The 19,166-nt window shown below is 47.7% G+C and overlaps 1 protein-coding gene across 3 annotated transcripts in view; it reads right to left on the reverse strand.

Annotated features, from left to right (window-relative positions):
- The window catches only part of MED13 (mediator complex subunit 13), a 339,306-nt gene that overhangs the window by 72,678 nt on the left and 247,462 nt on the right, over nt 1–19,166 (reverse strand). For all 3 annotated transcript variants that reach the window (XR_003939897.1, XM_030185828.1, XM_030185830.1), the window contains one exon: nt 16,163–16,330. Coding sequence is in view for 2 of the 3 variants with exons in the window: in XM_030185828.1 (XP_030041688.1) it covers nt 16,163–16,330 (168 nt within the window). In the remaining variant the exon portion in view is untranslated. The remainder of the gene's footprint in view (nt 1–16,162; nt 16,331–19,166) is intronic.

Genomic DNA, 19,166 nt, shown 5'->3' on the forward strand with positions numbered 1-19,166 from the left:
AAAACTACCCCCCAACAAAGTTGGAGTTTATTAAGTGAAAAATGCAACTCTTATTTGTTCAATAATTTACTTCATTAAATGTTAACTTGAGCTATCTGAAGCATTCTGGAACACCTTTCAAATTCAGTTGACACATTCAAACCAAAGTTAAAATGTTTCTGCTTGAAAATGCTGGTGATAGAAAGTTATTCTGTCATCACAGTAACTGTAAACAAAAAGCGAGGTGGATTCAAAGAGGATATCAAGGAGTCTTTATTGAAAAGTTGAGAAACGACCCAACACGGCCGTGTTTCAGCACAAGGCCTGCCTCAGGGGTCTGGTAAATCTCTAATGTTATGGCAAAACATCTAACATGAGAATATTGTCAGCATCCAAGCTGTTGAATCCTTAATGGTATAAATACACTAAACTGCAAGTCATCCGACCAGCTGGGGTTCAGAACAGCCACGCAGTAAAAGCGCGCTCTTTTTTTTTTTAAAAACGCTATGAGGAAAGTTGGAGGCAGGCAGCAACAGAGAGACTCCAGGAGGCGGGGGGAATGGGTAAGGCAGGGAAAGGGCGAACCTATATGCCTTTAAAGTGGGCACCACCAGCCACAACACCCCTGCTCAACTGGCAAAGCACAGGAGCCATCCCAGGCAGTCTGAAATCCAGGAGCTGATCAAGCTACGTCCACATCTACTGGGAGATAGAGAAATACTGAAGGCAGTTGGGGCTAGCTGTCCTAGAGGCACTATGGTCTTTCAGTGTTCTCTAACTCCACCTGCTGGTAGGCGGATACAACCCATCAGTTAATGGATTCATCTGCTGCTGATGACAAGGAAAAGGCATTTCACAATGTAGCTCATGAAAGACTCCAGAGGAAAATGGCAAGTCATGGGATAGGAGGTAGTATTCTATTGTGGATTAAAAACTGGTTAAAGGATAGAAAACAAAGAATAGAGTTAAATGGTCAGTATTATCAAAGGAGAAGTGGGGTTCCCCAGGGGTCTTTGTTGGGACAGCTGCTTTTTAACATATTTATAAATGATCTAGATATGGTAATAACTAGTGAGGTAATTAAATTTGCTGACAACACAAAGTTATTCAAAGCTGTTAAATCGCAAGAGCATTGTGAAAAATAGCAAGATGATCTTAAGAGATTGGGCATCCAAATGGCAGATGTTTAATGTGAGAAAGTGCAAAGCGAAACATGTGGGAAAGAGGAAACCGAACTATAGCTACATGATGCAAGGTTCCGCATTAGGAATCACAGACCAGGAAAAGGATCTACAAGTCATCGTTGACGATACTTTGAAACCCTTATCTCAGTGTGCTTCAGTGGCAAAGAAAGCAAGTAGAATGCTAGGTATTATTAGGAAAGGAATGGAAAATAAAAATGATTATAATAATGCCTTTGTATCACTCCATAGTGCGACCGCACCTTGAATACTGTGTGCAGTTCTGGTCACTGCATCTCAAAAAAGGTATAGTGGAATTAGAAAAGGTACAGAGAAGGGAGACATGAATGATAAAGGGGATGGGACGACTTCTCTATGAGGAAAGACTGAAATGGATTGGGCTCTTCAGCTTGGAGAAAAGATGGCTGAGTGGAGATAGGATAGAGGTATTTAAAATGATGAGTGGAGTGGAACGGGTAAACGTAAATCGCTTGTTTACTCTTTCTAAAAATACTAGGACCATGAGGCACACAATGAAGCTACAAAGTAGTACATTTAAAACAAATCAGAGAAAATATTTCTTCAATGTGTAATTAAACTCAAATTCGTTGCCAGAGAATGTAGTAAAAGCAGTTAGCTTAGCGGGGTTTGAAAAAGGTTTGGCTAGCTTCCTAAAAGAAAAGTCCATAAGCCATTATTAAAATGGACTTTGGAAAATCCACTGCTTATTTCTAGATTAACAGCATAAAACGTATTGCACTGTTTTGGCCACTTTTGGAAACAGGATACTGGGCTTGATGGACCTTCAGTCTGTCCCAGTATGGCAACAATTATGTACTTAAAACTTTTTGGAAGAAACGAGACGCCAGCTGGAAGCTTGGCATACACTACCTTTGTACTTAATGGGCAGGACAGACTTGATTAGGATGGTTTTATTTCCTAAATGCCTATACCTACTCCAAACCCTTCCTTTGCGATTATTAAAAAAAAAATCTTACTCGTTTGAATGGGCCAGATTCTGTTGAGCAGAAAAGAAAGCTAAAATCCAACTTCTCTGGTTGATGGGTAGCTGGGTCACAGGTTGTCTAGATTTACCTAACATTAGGCTTTATAACGTAGCATGTCTTTTACATTATCTATGTGTCTGGATCACTGGAGGTCAGGATTATACTATCTCCTATGAATATATAAATATATTTTTTTGTTGGCTTTTGCCGGGTTCTTGAAGCCTGGATTGGCCACTGTCGGAGACAGGATGCTGGGATTTGATAGACCCTTGGACTTTTATAAATATGGCGGTGCTTATGTGAAAAAGCCCTATTTTTCCCTTATTTTCTCTCCCTACTCCATGCTCCCTACCGGAAGCTCCCATGCCCTTAGATTTAAGTGTGCTCCTCCGTCCCTTATGAGATGCCTGGAAACTTCTAGTTAGATTACTGGGAGGGAATCCTTTGGAAACAGATCAATTGCCTCTACGTGGTAATGTTGTTTTCTTTCCCGGAAGAGAAAAATCACGCATTTGCTAGATGGGAGGCTAGGGGATTAACTCTTTTAGAACATGCACTTACCCCGGACGGCGCAATGAAATCATTAGATGATCTCAATCTTGGACAACAGGGTGTGAGGAGATTGTTTTGTTTATTGCCTGCTGAAACATTATTATAGCTCATCACGGACAGCCATACGGGCAAGGATGGCGGAGAAGATCCTAGCATTTTTCAACTCTCTCGCTGAGGAGAGGTTATCACTGGCCTTCACAGGGCGCTCAGTATGAGTGGCTACGAGATAGATGGGAAAAGGAATCCCTCTGCGGAACTGGAATTTATTTTTATCCCAAAGAAATACACCAAAGATGGTGCTGACGTCTACGTTACAGGACATATATTTTAGATTCTTGAACAGGGCTTACATTTCACAGCTGCAATTTTTTCGTGCAGGGTTTTTGCCCACTGCACAGTGATATGTTCTGCAGAGGATAAAGCGAAAGATACATACCTGTAGCAGGTATTCTCCAAGGACAGCAGGCTGATTGTTCTCACGTGTGGGCCGACATCCACGGAGGCCCCATGAAAGCGAAAGATACATACCTGTAGCAGGTATTCTCCGAGGACAGCAGGCTGATTGTTCTCACTGATGGGTTGACCTCCAACGGCAGCCCCGGTCCAGAATTCTTCCTAGCAACAAAGTTTGCTAGAGTCCTCGTGCGCACACCGCGCATGCGCGGCCGTCTTCCCACCCGTCGCACGAATGTGCCCCTCAGTCAACTTACAAAGCAAGACAAGGGAAGAGACAACTCCAAAGGGGAGGCGGGCGGGTTGGTGAGAACAATCAGCCTGCTGTCCTCGGAGAATACCTGCTACAGGTATGTATCTTTCGCTTTCTCCGAGGACACGCAGGCTGCTTGTTCTCACTGATGGGGTATCCCTAGCCCCCAGGCTCACTCAAAACAACAAAAAAGGTCAATTGGGCCTCGCAACGGTGAGGACATAACTGAGATTGACCTGAAAAATAACAACTGAGTGCGCAGCCTGGAACAGAACAAAAATGGGCCTAGGGAGGTGGAGTTGGATTCTAGACCCCAAACAGATTCTGCAGCACCGACTGCCCGAACCGACTGTCGCGTCGGGTATCCTGCTGAAGGCAGTAATGAGACGAATATGTGGACAGATGACTACATCGCAGCCTTGCAAATCTCTTCTATACTACTACTACTTATCATTTCTATGGTGCTACCGGACGTACGCAGCGCTTCACACTTGAACATGGAGAGACAGTCCCCGCTCAATACAGCTTACAATCTAATTATGACAGACAGACAGGACAAGTAAGGGATAAGGGTTAGGACAGACAGTACATATCATGGATAGGGGACAATTGAAGGTTTAGGAGTTAAAAGCAGCATCGAAGAGGTGGGTTTTTAGCCTAGATTTAAAGATGGCCAGAGATGAGGCTTGGCGTTCCGGCTCAGGAAGTTTAGTCCAAGCATAAGGTGCAGCAAGATAGAAGGAACGGAGTCTGGAGTTAGCAGTGGAGGAGAAGGGTGCAGATAAAAGAGATTTGCCCAGTGAGCGGAGTTCCCGGGGAGGAGTGTAGGGAGAGATGAGAGTGGAGAGGTACTGAGGAGCTGCAGAGTGAATGCATTTGTAAGTCAGTAAGAGGAGATTGAACTAAATGCGGAAATGGATAGAGAGCCATTGAAGCGACTTGAGAAGAGGACTAATATGAGCATAACGACACTGGCGGAATATTAGTCGTGCAGCAGAATTTTGAACAGATTGAAGAGGAGAGAGATGGCTCAGTGGGAGACCTGATGGGTCTGACTTCAAGTGGGCCACTGGCACTGCCATGGCTCTAACACCATGAGCCGTGACATGACCCTCAAGAGTCAGCCCAGCTTGGGCGTAAGAAGGAAATGCAATCTGCTAGCCAATTTGAAATGGTGTGTTTCCTGACAGCCACTCCCTTTCTGATGGGATCAAAAGAAACAAACATTTGGGCAGACTGTCTGAATGGGCTTGTCCACTCCAGATAGGCCAATGCTCTTTTGCAGTCCAATGTGTGCAACTGACGTTCAGCAGGGCGGATATGAGGACGGGGAAAGAATGTTGGCAAGACAATTGACTGGTTAAGATGGAACTCCAAAACCACCTTGGGCAAGAACTTAGGGTGAGTGCGGAGGACTACTCTGTTATGATGAAATTTAGTATATGGAGCATGGGCTACCAAGGCTTGGAGTTCACTGACTCTACGAGCCGAAGTAACAGCCACCAAGAAAATGACCTTCCAGGTCAAGTACTTCAGATGGCAGGAATTCACTGGCTCAAAAGGAGGTTTCATCAGCTGGGTGAGATCGACATTGAGATCCCATGACACTGGTGGAGGTTTGACAGGGGACTTTGACAAAAGCAAACCTCTCATGAAGCGAACAACTAAAGGCTGTCCAGAGATAGGCTTACCTTCAACACGATAATGATAAGCACTAATAGCACTAAGATGAACTCTTACGGAGTTAGTCTTAAGACCAGACTCAGACAAGTGCAGAAGGTATTCAAGCAGGGTCTGTGTAGGACAAGAGCAAGGGTCTAGGGCCTTGCTCTCACACCAAACGACAAACCTCCTCCACTTGAAAAAGTAACTCTTTTTAGTGGAATCCTTTCTAGAGGCAAGCAAGACGCGGGAGACACCCTCAGACAGACCCAACGAAGCAAAGTCTACGCCCTCAACATCCAGGCCGTGAGAGCCAGAGACTGAAGGTTGGGGTACAGAAGCGCTCCATCGTTCTGCGAAATGAGAGTCGGAAAACACTCCAATCTCCACGGTTCTTCGGAGGACAACTCCAGAAGTAGAGGGAACCAGATCTGACGGGGCCAAAAAGGCGCTATCAGAATCATGGTGCCGTGGTCTTGCTTGAGCTTCAGTAAGGTCTTCCCCACCAAAGGTATGGGAGGATAAGCATACAGGAGGCCGGTCCCCCAATGGAGGAGAAAGGCATCCGACACCAGTCTGCCGTGTGCCTGGAGTCTGGAACAGAACAGAGGCAGCTTGTGGTTGGTCTGAGAGGCGAAAAGGTCCACCGAGGGAGTGCCCCACTCTCGGAAGATCTTGCGTACCACTCTGGAATGGAGCGACCACTCGTGCGGTTGCATGACTCTGCTCAGTCTGTCGGCCAGACTGTTGTTTACGCCTGCCAGGTATGTGGCTTGGAGAAGCATGCCGAACTGGCAAGCCCAACGCCACATCCCGACGGCTTCCTGACACAGGGGGTGAGATCCGGTGCCCCCCTGCTTGTTGATGTAATACATTGCAACCTGATTGTCTGTCCGAATTTGGATGATTTGGTAGGACAGCCGATCTCTGAAGGCCTTCAGCGCGCGTTCCAGACCGCTTGGAGCTCCAGGAGGTTGATCTGAAGATCTTGTTCCTGGAGGGTGTGGAGCCCATCGACATGAGTTCCCCACCCCAGGCGAGATACATCCATCGTCAGCACATTTTGTGGCTGAGGAATTTGAAAGGGACGTCCCATGGTCAAATTGGATCAAATTGTCTACCAATAGAGGGAATTGAGAAACACTGTGGACAGCTGAATAACATCCTCTAGATCCCCCCGCAGCTTGATACCACTGGGAAGCTAGGGTCCATTGAGCTGATCTCATGTGAAGACGGGTCATGGGAGTCACATGAACTGTGGAGACCATATGGCCCAGCAATCTCAACATCTGCCGAGCTGTGATCTGCTGAGACGCTCTGACCCAAGAAACGAGGGACAGAAGATTGTCTGCTCTGGCCTCGGGAAGATTGACGCAAGCCTTCTGTGAGTCCAGCAGAGCTCCTATAAATTCCAGTTTCTGAACAGGGAAAAGATGGGACTTTGGGTAATTTATAAAAAACCCGAGTAGCTCCAGCAGTTGTACAGTCATCTGCATGGACCGTAGAGCCCCTGCCTCTGAGGTGTTCTTCACCAGCCAATCGTCGAGATAAGGGAACACATGTACCTCCCAGTCTGTGTAGCGATGCCGCGACAACTGCCAAGCACTTTGTGAAGATCCTGGGTGCAGATGCTAGGCCAAAGGGCAGTACACGGTACTGAAAGTGCTGCGCCCCCAGACGAAATCGAAGATACATCCTGTGAGCTGGAAGTATCAGGATGTGTGTATAAGCATCCTTTAAGTCCAGAGAGCATAGCCAATCGTTTTCTTGAATCATGGGAAGAAGGGTGCCCAGGGAAACCATCCTGAACTTTTCTCGGACTAGGAATTTGTTCAGGGCCCTTAGGTCTAGGATGGGACGCATCCTCCTGTTTTCTTTTGCACAAGGAAGTACCTGGAATAGAATTCCAGCCCTTCTTGACCTGGTGGAATGGGCTTGACTGCATTGGCACTGAGAAGGGCGGAGAGTTCCTCTGTAAGTACCTGCCTGTGCTGGAAGCTGAAGGATTGAGCTCCCGGTGGGCAATTTGGAGGTCTGGATATCAAATTGAGGGAGTATCCTAACCGGACTATTTGAAGAACCCACCGATTGGAGGTTATAAGTGGCCACCTTTGGTGAAAAAATTTTAACCTCCCTCCGACCGGTAAGTCGTCTGGCATGGACACCTTTACAGCGGCTATGCTCAACTGGAGCCAGTCAAAAGCCCGTTCCTTGCTTTTGCTGGGGAGCCACAGGAGCTTGCCTTGGCGCACGCTGTTGACATGAACGAGCGCGCTGGGATGAGCCTGAGAAGGCTGTCAAGAAGGAGGACTGTACCTATGCTTGTTATAGGCATAGGGAGCTTTCTTCCTTCCCCAGAAAAAGCGTCTACCTGATGAGGTAGTAGCAGAAGGCGCCCGGCGGGAGAGATTGTCCATAGCATTTTCCCGCTGCGTGATTTGATCAACCACTTGCTCGACTTTCTCACCAAAAATGTTATCCCCCCCGGCAAGGGACAACCACAATCCGTTGCTGGACTCGATTGTCCAGGTCAGAGGCACGCAGCCATTAGAGTCTGCACATCACTATACCTTACCTTGGGCAGCGGTTCTGGATGGACAGGAATTTACGACACGCCTTCTGCTGTCTGACCACCTCCTGAAAAGGCTTGGCCTGCTCCGGAGGGAGCTTATCAACCAAGTCTGCCAGTTGCTTCACTGTGTTCCTCAAGTGAATGCTCGTGTAGAGCTGGTAAGATTGAATTTTGGCGACAAGCATAGAGGCCTGATATGTCTTCCTCCCAAAACAGTCCTAGATTCTCTTCCCAGGGGCACCGAGGAAAAAGTCTCTAGAACTTCTGGCTCTCTTGAGAGCGGAATCCACAACCATAGAGTCGTGAGGTAACCGACTTCATCAACTCAGGTTCTCTGTGAATCCGATATTGGGACTCAGCTTTCTTGGGAATGGTGGGATTACTTAATGGTTTCATCCAGTTTCGCATAAAAGTGTCTCCTTGAGCACATTATGCAAAGGAACCGTGGATGAATCCTTAGGTAGTGAAAGATAGTCAAGGACCTCGAGCATCTCAGTCCTGGGCTCATCCTCAGAAACCACTGGGAAGGGAACAGCCACAGACATTTCCCGGACAAATGAAGAGAAAGACTCTCCGGGGGAGAAAGCTTTCTGTCTGGTGAAGGAGTAGGATTAGAGGGAAGACCACAAGACTCCTCAGAGGAGAAATACCTGGGATCCTCCTGGTCATCCCATGAGGCATCCTCATCGGTATCAGACAGGAGTTCTTTGACCGCAGTCCTAAACCGAGCCTGTCTCAACGCCGAGGAACCATGTCCTCGATGGCGATGTTGAGAGGTCGACTCCCATGCCGGCGGCGATGAAGCTCCCTCCATCGATGACGGGGAGTCGACCTGGGTGGCAGCTGACGCCGATGCCGCAGGCGGCACCGACATCGAGGACCTCACCACAGGCGTCAAGCCAGCTGCCGCTTCCACCGACGGTGCAGAGGGAGCAAGCACCCCCGGCACCGGAGCAGACTGACGCAGCAATCCCTCTAGAAGACCTGGAAGAATGGCTCGGATGCGCTCGTCTGCTTCGGTTCTCTGGATTGTAGGAATTATGTTAACTACTGTATGATCAGAATCAACACTACCTACTACTAAACTGGGGGATGGTTGGGAGGTTTGGGGAAGGGCTTAGGCACTAAACAGTAAAAGCTTGATGACAATCTCAGTAACATTGCATTTTGCATTGACTATTTTGTACTTTTAGATTTTAACTTGCTATTGGTTGGGTGTCTACTTTGTCATCAATAAAAAATTGTAAAAAAAAAAAAAAAAAAAAGGAGAGAGATGGATGCAAAACCAAAAATACATGGAAAAAAAATCCACTCTCATCCAATGCGGGGCAAGGACTGAACGGCACACTATTACAAACAAAAAAATGTTGAAGAAAAAAAAGATTTCATACAACAGGAGTCAATACACAGCCAGCAACAGCCAACAGTACAGGCTCACCATCATCGGTCAAAGAAGAACAAAAAACAAGCAGGCCGGCCTTCAACTCTCAGTGAGCAAATTAAATAACAAAACTTAAATCCCAGTCTTAGTTAAATCTTGGTAACAGCCAATCCATCGAGCCATACTTAAGCTAATCAGATGAAAGCAAATAAAGCGAATGCTACATACCTGTAGAGGGTATTCTCCGAGGACAGCAGGCTGATTGTTCTCACTGATGGGTGACGTCCACGGCAGCCCCTCCAATCGGAAACTTCACTAGCAAAGGCCTTTGCTAGCTCTTGCGCACCCATGCGCACCATGCATGCGCGGCCGTCTTCACGCCCGAACCAGCTCGTGTTCGTCAGTCCCGTAAGTAGCAAGACAAAGACAAGGGAAGAAACAACTCCAAAGGGGAGGCGGGCGGGTTTGTGAGAACAATCAGCCTGCTATCCTCTGAGAATACCCTCTACAGGTATGTAGCATTCGCTTTCTCCGAGGACAAGCAGGCTGCTTGTTCTCACTGATGGGGTATCCCTAGCCCCCAGGCTCACTCAAAACAACAAACATGGTCAATTGGGCCTCGCAACGGAAAGGACATAACTGAGATTGACCTAATAACTTATCCAACTAACAGAGAGTGTAGCCTGGAACAGAATAAAACATGGGCCTAGGGGGGTGGAGTTGGATTCTAAACCCCGAACAGATTCTGAAGCACTGACTGCCCGAACCGACTGTCGCATCGGGTATCCTGCTGCAGGCAGTAATGAGATGTGAATGTGTGGACAGATGACCACGTCGCAGCTTTGCAGATCTCTTCAATAGTGGCTGACTTAAAGTGGGCCACTGATGCAGCCATGGCTCTGACATTATGAGCCGTGACATGACCCTCAAGAGCCAGCCCAGCCTGGGCGTAAGTGAAGGAAATGCAATCTGCTAGCCAATTGGATATGGTGCGATTCCCCACAGCCACTCCCCTCCTGTTGGGATCAAAAGAAACAAACAATTGGGCGGACTGTCTGCTGGGCTGTGTCTGCTCCAGATAGAAGGCCAATGCTCTTTTGCAGTCCAATGTGTGCAGCTGACGTTTAGCAGGGCAGGAATGAGGACGGGGAAAAAATGTTGGCAAGACAATTGACTGGTTCAGATGGAACTCCGACACTACCTTCGGCAAGAACTTAGGGTGAGTGCGGAGGACTACTCTATTATGATGAAATCTGGTGTAAGGGGCCTGGGCTACCAGGGCCTGAAGCTGACTCTACGAGCTGAAGTAACTGCCACCAAGAAAATGACCTTCCAGGTCAAGTACTTCAGATGGCAGGAGTTCAGTGGCTCAAAAGGAGGTTTCATCAGCTGGGTGAGAACGACATTGAGATCCCATGACACTGTAGGAGGTTTGACGGGGGGCTTTGACAAAAGCAAACCTCTCATGAAGTGAACAACTAAAGGCTGTCCTGAGATCGGCTTACCTTCCACACGGTAATGGTATGCACTGATTGCGCTAAGGTGAACCCTTACAGAGTTGGTCTTGAGACCAGACTCAGACAAGTGCAGAAGCCGGGTCTGTAGGACAAGAGCGAGGATCTAAGGCCTTGCTGTCACACCAGACGGCAAACCTCCTCCATAGAAAGAAGTAACTCCTCTTAGTGGAATCTTTTCTGGAAGCAAGCAAGACACGGGAGTCACCCTCTGACAGACCCAAAGAGGCAAAGTCTACGCTCTCAACATCCAGGCCGTGAGAGCCAGAGACTGGAGGTTGGGATGCAGAAGCGCCCCTTCGTCCTGTGTGATGAGGGTCGGAAAACACTCCAATCTCCACGGTTCTTCGGAGGACAACTCCAGAAGAAGAGGGAACCAGATCTGACGCGGCCAAAAGGGAGCAATCAGAATCATGGTGCCCCGGTCTTGTTTGAGTTTTAACAAAGTCTTCCCCACCAGAGGTATGGGAGGATAAGCATACAGCAGACCTTCCCCCAATCCAGGAGGAAGGCATCCGATGCCAGTCGACCGTGGGCCTGAAGTCTGGAACAGAACTGAGGGACCTTGTGGTTGGCTCGAGATGCGAAGAGATCTACCAAGGGGGTGCCCCACGCTTGGAAGATCTGGCGCACTACTCCGGAATTGAGCGACCACTCGTGAGGTTGCATAATCCTGCTCAACCTGTCGGCCAGACTGTTTACGCCTGCCAGATATGTGGCTTGGAGCCACATGCCGTAACGGCGAGCCCAGAGCCACATGCTGATGGCTTCCTGACACAGGGGGCGAGATCCGGTGCCCCCCTGCTTGTTGATGTAATACATGGCAACCTGGTTGTCTGTCTGAATTTGGATAATTTGATGGGACAGCCGATCTCTGAAAGCCTTCAGAGCGTTCCAGATCGCTCGTAACTCCAGGAGATTGATCTGCAGATCGCGTTCCTGGAGGGACCAGCTTCCTTGGGTGTGAAGCCCATCGACATGAGCTCCCCACCCCAGGAGAGACGCATCCGTAGTCAGCACCTTTTGTGGCTGAGGAATTTGGAAGGGGCGTCCCAGAGTCAAATTGGCCCAAATCGTCCACCAATACAGGGATTTGAGAAAACTCGTGGACAGGTGGATCACGTCCTCTAGATCCCCAGCAGCCTGAAACCACTGGGAAGCTAGGGTCCATTGAGCAGATCGCATGTGAAGACGAGCCATGGGAGTCACATGGACTGTGGAGGCCATGTGGCCAAGCAATCTCAACATTTGCCGAGCTGTGATCTGCTGGGACGCTCGTACCCGGGAGACGAGGGACAGCAGATTGTTGGCCCTCGTCTCTGGGAGATAGGCACAAGCCGTCCGAGAATCCAGCAGAGCTCCTATGAATTCGAGTCTCTGTACTTGGAGAAGGTGGGACTTTGGGTAATTTATCACAAACCCCAGTAGCTCCAGGACTCGAATAGTCATCTGCATGGACTGTAGAGCTCCTGCCTCGGAAGTGTTCTTCACCAGTCAATCGTCGAGATAAGGGAACACGTGCACTCCGAGCCTGCGAAGCGCTGCTGCTACCACAGCTAGGCTCTTCGTGAACACTCTGGGCGCAGAGGCGATCCCAAAGGGTAGCACACAGTACTGGAAGTGACGTGATCCCAGACGAAATCGAAGATTCTGTCTGTGAGCTGGCAGTATCGGGATGTGTGTATAAATCGTCTTGCTGATTCATGGGAAGAAGGGTGCCCAGGGAAAGCATCCTGAACTTTTCCTTGACCAGATATTTGTTCAGGGCCCTTAGGTCTAGGATGGGACGCATCCCCCGTTTTCTTTTCCACAAGGAAGTACCTGGAATAGAATCCCAGCCCTTCTTGCCCCGGTGGCACGGGCTCGACCGCATTGGCGCTGAGAAAGGCGGAGAGTTCCTCTGCAAGTACCTGCTTGTGCTGGAAGCTGTAGGACTGAGCTCCCGGTGGACAATTTGGAGGCATGGCGGCCAAATTGAGGGTGTATCCTTGCCGGACTATTTGGCGAACCCACTGGTTGGAGGTTATGAGAGGCCACCTTTGGTGAAAAACTTTCAACCTCCCCCCGACCGGCAGATTGTCCGGCACGGACACTTTGACATCGGCTATGCTCTGCTGGAGCCAGTCAAAAGCTCGCCCCCTGCTTTTGCTGGGGAGCTGTGGGGCCTTGCTGAGGCGCACGCTGCTGACGAGAGCGAGCGCGCTGGGGCTTAGCCTGGGCCGCAGGCTGTCGAGAGGGAGGATTGTACGTACGCTTGCCAGAAGAGTAGGGAACAGCCGTCCTTCCCCCATAAAAACGTCTACCTGAAGTGGTAGATGCTGAAGGCTGCCGGCGGGAGAATTTGTCGAAAGCGTTATCCCGCTGGTGGAACTGTTCTACCACCTGTTCGACTTTTTCTCCAAAAATGTTGTCCGCTCGGCAAGGGGAGTCCGCAATCCGTTGCTGGATCCTATTCTCCAGGTCGGAGGCACGCAGCCATGAGAGTCTGCGCATCACCACACCTTGAGCAGCGGCCCTGGACGCAACATCAAAAGTATCATATACCCCTCTGGCCAGAAATTTTCTGCACGCCTTCAGCTGCATGACCACCTCCTGAAACGGCTTGGCTTGCTCAGAAGGGAGCTTGTCCACCAAGCCCGCCAACTGCCGCACATTGTTCCATATGTGGATGCTCGTGTAGAGCTGGTAGGACTGAATCTTGGCCACAAGCATAGAAGAATGGTAGGCCTTCCTCCCAAAGGAGTCTAAGGTTCTAGAGTCCTTGCCTGGGGGCGCCGAAGCATGCCCCCTAGAACTCTTAGCCTTCTTTAGGGCCAGATCCACCACACCAGAGTCGTGAGGCAACTGAGTGCACATCAGCTCTGGGTCCCCATGGATCCGGTACTGGGATTCGATCTTCTTGGGAATGTGGGGATTAGTTAGAGGCTTGGTCCAGTTCGCCAGCAATGTCTTTTTTAGGACATGATGCATGGGTACTGTGGAAGCTTCCTTAGGTGGAGAAGGATAGTCCAAGAGCTCAAACATCTCAGCCCTGGGCTCATCCTCCACGACCACCGGGAAGGGGATGGCCATAGACATCTCCCGGACAAAAGCCGCGAAAGACAGACTCTCGGGAGGAGAAAGCTGCCTTTCAGGGGAGGGAGTGGGATCAGAAGGAAGGCCATCAGACTCCTCGTCAGAGAAATATCTGATGTCCTTCTCCTCCTCCCACGAGGCCTCACCATCGGTATCAGACACAAGTTCATGAACCTGTGTCTGAAGCCGTGCCCGACTCGACTCCGTGGAAAGACGGCCACGGTGGGAGCGCCGAGAGATATACTCCCTCGCCAGCACCGGCGAAGCTCCCTCCACCGACGTCGTCGGGGAGTCTTCCTGGGAGGCGGCCGCAGCCGGTACCGCAAGCGAGAACCAATACCAGAGACCTCACCCCGGGCAAAGGGCCAGCCGTCGCCTCGCTCGACGGTACCGGTGGCGCAAGCACCCCCGGTACCGGAGAAGGGTGCAACAGCTCTCCCAGAATCTCTGAAAGAACGGCCCGGAGACTCTCGTGCAGAGCGGCTGTGGAGAAAGACTGGGAAGCCGATGCAGGTGTCGAGGTCAGAGTCTGTTCCGGGCGTGGAGGCGGTTCCGGGCTGTCCAAGGTGGAGCGAATCGACACCTCCTGAACAGAGGGTGAGCGGTCCTCCCGGTGCCGATGCCCACTGGGTGCCGACTCCCTCGGCGACCCAGAGCTCTCGGTACCGAGGCGGGAAGGAGACCGGTGTCGATGCTTCTTTGATTTCTTCAAACGAAGCATGTCACCGGAGCTTCCCGGTACTGACGAGGAGGACGTAGAATCCAACCATCTCTTCCTCGGGGCCGAGGCCGAAGAAGGTCGGTCTCGGGGGGGGGGGGGGGGGGGGGGGGGCTGTACCGCAGGAGCCCTCAGGGCAGGAGGAGACTCACCCGAAGGCTCACTGCCACCAGCAGGGGAATGGTCAGCCCTCACCTGCACTCCAGTTGAAGCACCACCGTCCGACAACATCAGCAACAGCGGAGGTCCCGGTACCACTGACGTCGACGCAGCCTTCCGATGTCTCGGTACAGACGATGCAGAGGGTCGAAGCCTCGATGCTGTCGAGTCGATGCTGAGGTCGAAGACTTCGATGCCGTCGACGTCGATGCACTCGATGCGTCCTGTGCTGTTGTCGTCGAAGAGCCCGAGAACAACACGTTCCATTGGGCCAATCTCGCTACCTGAGTCCTCTTTTGTAAAAGAGCACAAAGACTGCAGGCCTGCGGGCGGTGCCCAGCCCCCAGACACTGAAGACACGAAGCGTGCCTATCAGTGAGCGAGATTACCCGGGCGCACTGGGTGCACTTTTTGAAGCTGCTGGGAGACTTCGATGACATGGGCGGAAAAATCACGCCGGCGAAATCAAAATTTGCGATGATGACGAAAGGCACCAAAAATAAGGGAGAGAAAACCCGTACCGAGGCCAAAAAGGCCGATCCCGAAAGCGAAAGGAAACTTATGCTGCGGGAAAAGCTGGACACACGGGAAGGGACAAAGACCGAAAGGTCTCTTTTTTTTTTTTTTTAGCGAAAATCGCGAAGACGCGCGAGGGTCAACTTGAGGGGCACGAAACGGCGGCAAAACACGACCGTCCCGAGCGCGGACAAAAGAAGACTGACGAACACGAGCCGGTTCGGGCGGGAAGACGGCCGCGCATGCGCGGTGCGCATGGGCGCACAAGAGCTAGCAAAGGCCTTTGCTAGTGAAGTTTCCGATTGGAGGGGCTGCCGTGGACGTCACCCATCAGTGAGAACAAGCAGCCTGCTTGTCCTCGGAGAATTACTCTGTACACTGAATTTAAGTATATCTCACAACTTAGATGACCAATATCTCCCACTGCAACAAGTGAACTTGTCCAGCTTTTGCTTTCAGGGGTTCAACTGGTTACTGTAGCAATGGAGCTGAGGCAACAAATCTAGCACAGTACCTCTTCCACAATCCTGTAACCTGAATTCTGCACACAACCTTGTACCCTTAATGACCATCACGACTCCTTCCTTCCTTCCTCCAGGGGCTGTTAATGCTGACCACACAGAATTCCCAATCCCAGCTGATTCAGGATATAGAACACCATTCTGGAACTCAAACGACCGACCCTCCAACAACGCACTTCTGCTTAGCTACCAGGCCAGTTCCTGCATTTTTTTTTTCATTTTTAAGGTACTGTAACAAATGAACTGCCCTAGAGAGGTGCAGGGGCTTAGCAATGATATCATCAATGTAAGACTTCTCATCCAGTGACATGGCATTGATTTACTTTCTCTCTATACTGTGCATTTTCTCTCTCTATACTGTGCATTTTACCATTTACAAAGAATGAAACTTGAGCAAGTCACGTAAACAAGATTTCAATAGGGTTCATCTAAAATAATAAAAATCTAGGTAATTTGTCCCATCAATAACCAAAATGTTTCGTATGCAGTTATAAATTGAAAGGCTTAAAAAAGATCTATATTAATGATAATTATACAGTCAAGGTGTACATTCCATAAGTATAGCAACTGAACTGATAGCAGGTCTATTTCAACAAGTTAATCTCTACAAATGTTTTACCATAGCTGCCTCGACCAGCCATTTTGTGAAACTGTTGCCATGTGAGGGGACCCTGCACACCCCAGGATCTGACTGTACGTTTTTTCTGAATTGCATCCTGCAAAATGGGCTGCAAGGACAGAAGCATACGAAGAATATCTTGGGAACACTGCATGCTCAAGTCTGCAGCTGCAAAGAAGAGAAACACTGTTAGTATTTACAACAAGCATCAGGCTCACAATCAGGGTTCAAACAGCAGAAATCACGTATGGTTTATGTCACTTTTATATATTTTTAAATCAGTCTAACAATTCTATTACTCAATAGATTTATTCTCAAAAAATATGTTATGTAGTCAAGGCTGAGAGCAGCAATATTTGATCCAAAACCATATTTCTCAATTATACTTTTGTAAGATGCTCCAAGTCCTATGCCAACAGTTTTCAATAAGGCAACAATACAATAAAATCATATATTCCACTATATCCAGTGTTGTGTGATACTGAGTTACTAGTAGTCACTGTAGTTACTTTCTTGCAATAATCAATAAAGTAGTTAACTCGGTGGTTCCCAAACCTGATCCTAAAGGCACCCCAGCCAGTCAGGTTTTTGGGATATCCACAATGAATATTCATGAGAGAAATTTGAATGCAGTGGAGGAAGTGCATGCAAATATCTCTCATGAATATTCATTGTGGATATCCCAAAAACCTGACTGGCTGAGCTGCCTCCAGGACCAGGTTTGGGAACCACTGAGTTAACTATTTATTCACTATCCCAGTAACTGCAATTACTTACTTTTGAAGTGTAACTAGCACAATATGACACGACAGAGGATGTGGTTGGCATGAGTTGGTCAAACCTCCTTGAAATAAGCATCAAGAGATGAAGTTACGCAATATTCACACTAGGGTTGTGTATAAGATGGGTATTTTACCTCTTCATGTACCATAAGTCTGTTATCATAAGTATTCTTAGATGTGGTACCGGTAAAGGAAAAACAACTGGTTACTCTATGCAGGTAACTAATCAGTAATCAATTACTTTTCTAAATTAGTAAGTTAATTACTGTAACTAGTGATTTTAAGCTGAGGAGTAGCTAGCAACTGTAATTAATTATTTTTGAAGAGTAACTAGAACATTGCTATTATCCCAGAAAAAGCACAATGCAGATTGTATCAAAAAGACTAGAACCCTAGATCAGTTATAGTATCTTACAATTAATTCAAACATTTCTGAAAAAAATATATTTTCAGGCTCTTTTGAAATATCCTATAATTATATTTCAATCAAATGGATGAAGGAAGAGTTCCAGCAGTAGCAGCCTGGAATGAAAAGGAAGATGACAACTTTTGTAGATTTTATGCCTATCACTGAGCGTTCTTGCTGACCAAGTTCCTTAAGTAGATCTGCATATCTGTAGCTCTTCCTCAAGGGTTTGTTTTAAAAACTTGCCATCCAATTTCTACAGAAAGCCATAATAAACCACAATATATAAATCTATAGTGCTGGGAATAAAATCTCCTGATTCTCTTAACCAAGGATATCTGCACCTCTGGGGACATATGGAAGGCTATCAGGGTGCATATAATCAGTCCACTATTATTGCATGAAAGAAGGGAGTACATACTGCAAGACAGCCACCTATCACTGCAAAGGAACGCCAACCTCACTGCTTTTGGTAAACCTTTGTTAACAGTGACCTACTTAGTCTTAATATAGAGAAAATAGGTGGTTACAAGTGTCCACTTGTAATACTCATTCCACCATCTCCTAAATATAAGCAGTGTAAACTTAAACTAACATTCCTTCTCATCTGAAAGAGCTTCCTCCATTTCTCCTACAAACTGGTGGCAACTTATTAGAAAGAGAAATTATCAAAGAAATGTATCCTCCAGCCATCTCAGGACTATCAACCACACCAATGTCACTGTGTGGTAGACTGAATTCAGATATATCAACATCTGGAGGTGTATACTTGTTATTTAGCAGTTAGTTACATGCCAACTGAACAGGCAAAAATAAATATCACAAGACTTTTTTGTGAATTTTGAAAATTTTACAACCCTGAGGGGTATGTATACAAGATAGATTCTGAAAAGGTTACCAGTTTTGAAATTGAACCACTTCAATACCTCCCCATGGAGGTACTATTTATATTGTTTAGCTTCTTGTGCTATTTCTACTTTGTTTATAATGCAACACCAAAAGATATTTGAGAATAAGATCTTAATATGCAACCACATCTATTTGGGATAATTTAGTAACCCTGCCAGTCAGCCTATTTAATCTTACCTCTATACTGAACACTTGAAAGTGAACACTGCTATAACTAGACCAAGTGAGGTCACATGATAAAAAAAAAAAGTTCTACTGCCTAATTCAAGGTGGTTTAATTGACAGGAGACAAGCGGGAGTGTGTTTGGCCTATTATCCAGCTTGAAGCCAGGTGAAGCTTGCTGCCATACAAAGTAATGTTTGAATGTATCAAGATGGGGCAGCTGTGTAGAGAAGCAACTAAACCTCCTTGAGTGCAGACGGCTTCAGCCTTGTCATGTGACTTCATCTCCTGTCAATCAAACCTTCTTGGCCTAATCAGAAGGCACAGAAAAATATGTCAGCTTTAAAGTCAGATGGAGATAATGGTTTGACTTTAATAATAAAAGCTCTTTTCCTAATCATCTACAATGAAATATTTATTTTTAAAACACTTAATATTTGCTCTCAAATTGCCAACCATTAGGAAACCAGAGAAAGTGAAGAGGCTGGTACTCAAACGTAGTCAGTTTGGTTTCCTGATTTAAGGGCAGCCATAAGAAATTTTTTTTTTTTTTTTTTTTTGCAACTCCATCAAGAGGTCTTGAGTGATGGTGATTTTTTTTTTTAGATATCCATCTAAATGTTTGCTAAAGATTGCTAATGTTTATGTCATTTCATTTATGATCCAAGTTAAAAGAGAAAACGTTTTCCTTGCAAGATATTGCCAGGATTTCTGCCAATTTGCTGTAGACATTTCAGAGTAATA

Source organism: Microcaecilia unicolor, chromosome 13 (assembly GCF_901765095.1).
Source record: "Microcaecilia unicolor chromosome 13, aMicUni1.1, whole genome shotgun sequence".
In the NCBI taxonomy this organism is placed as follows: domain Eukaryota; kingdom Metazoa; phylum Chordata; class Amphibia; order Gymnophiona; family Siphonopidae; genus Microcaecilia; species Microcaecilia unicolor.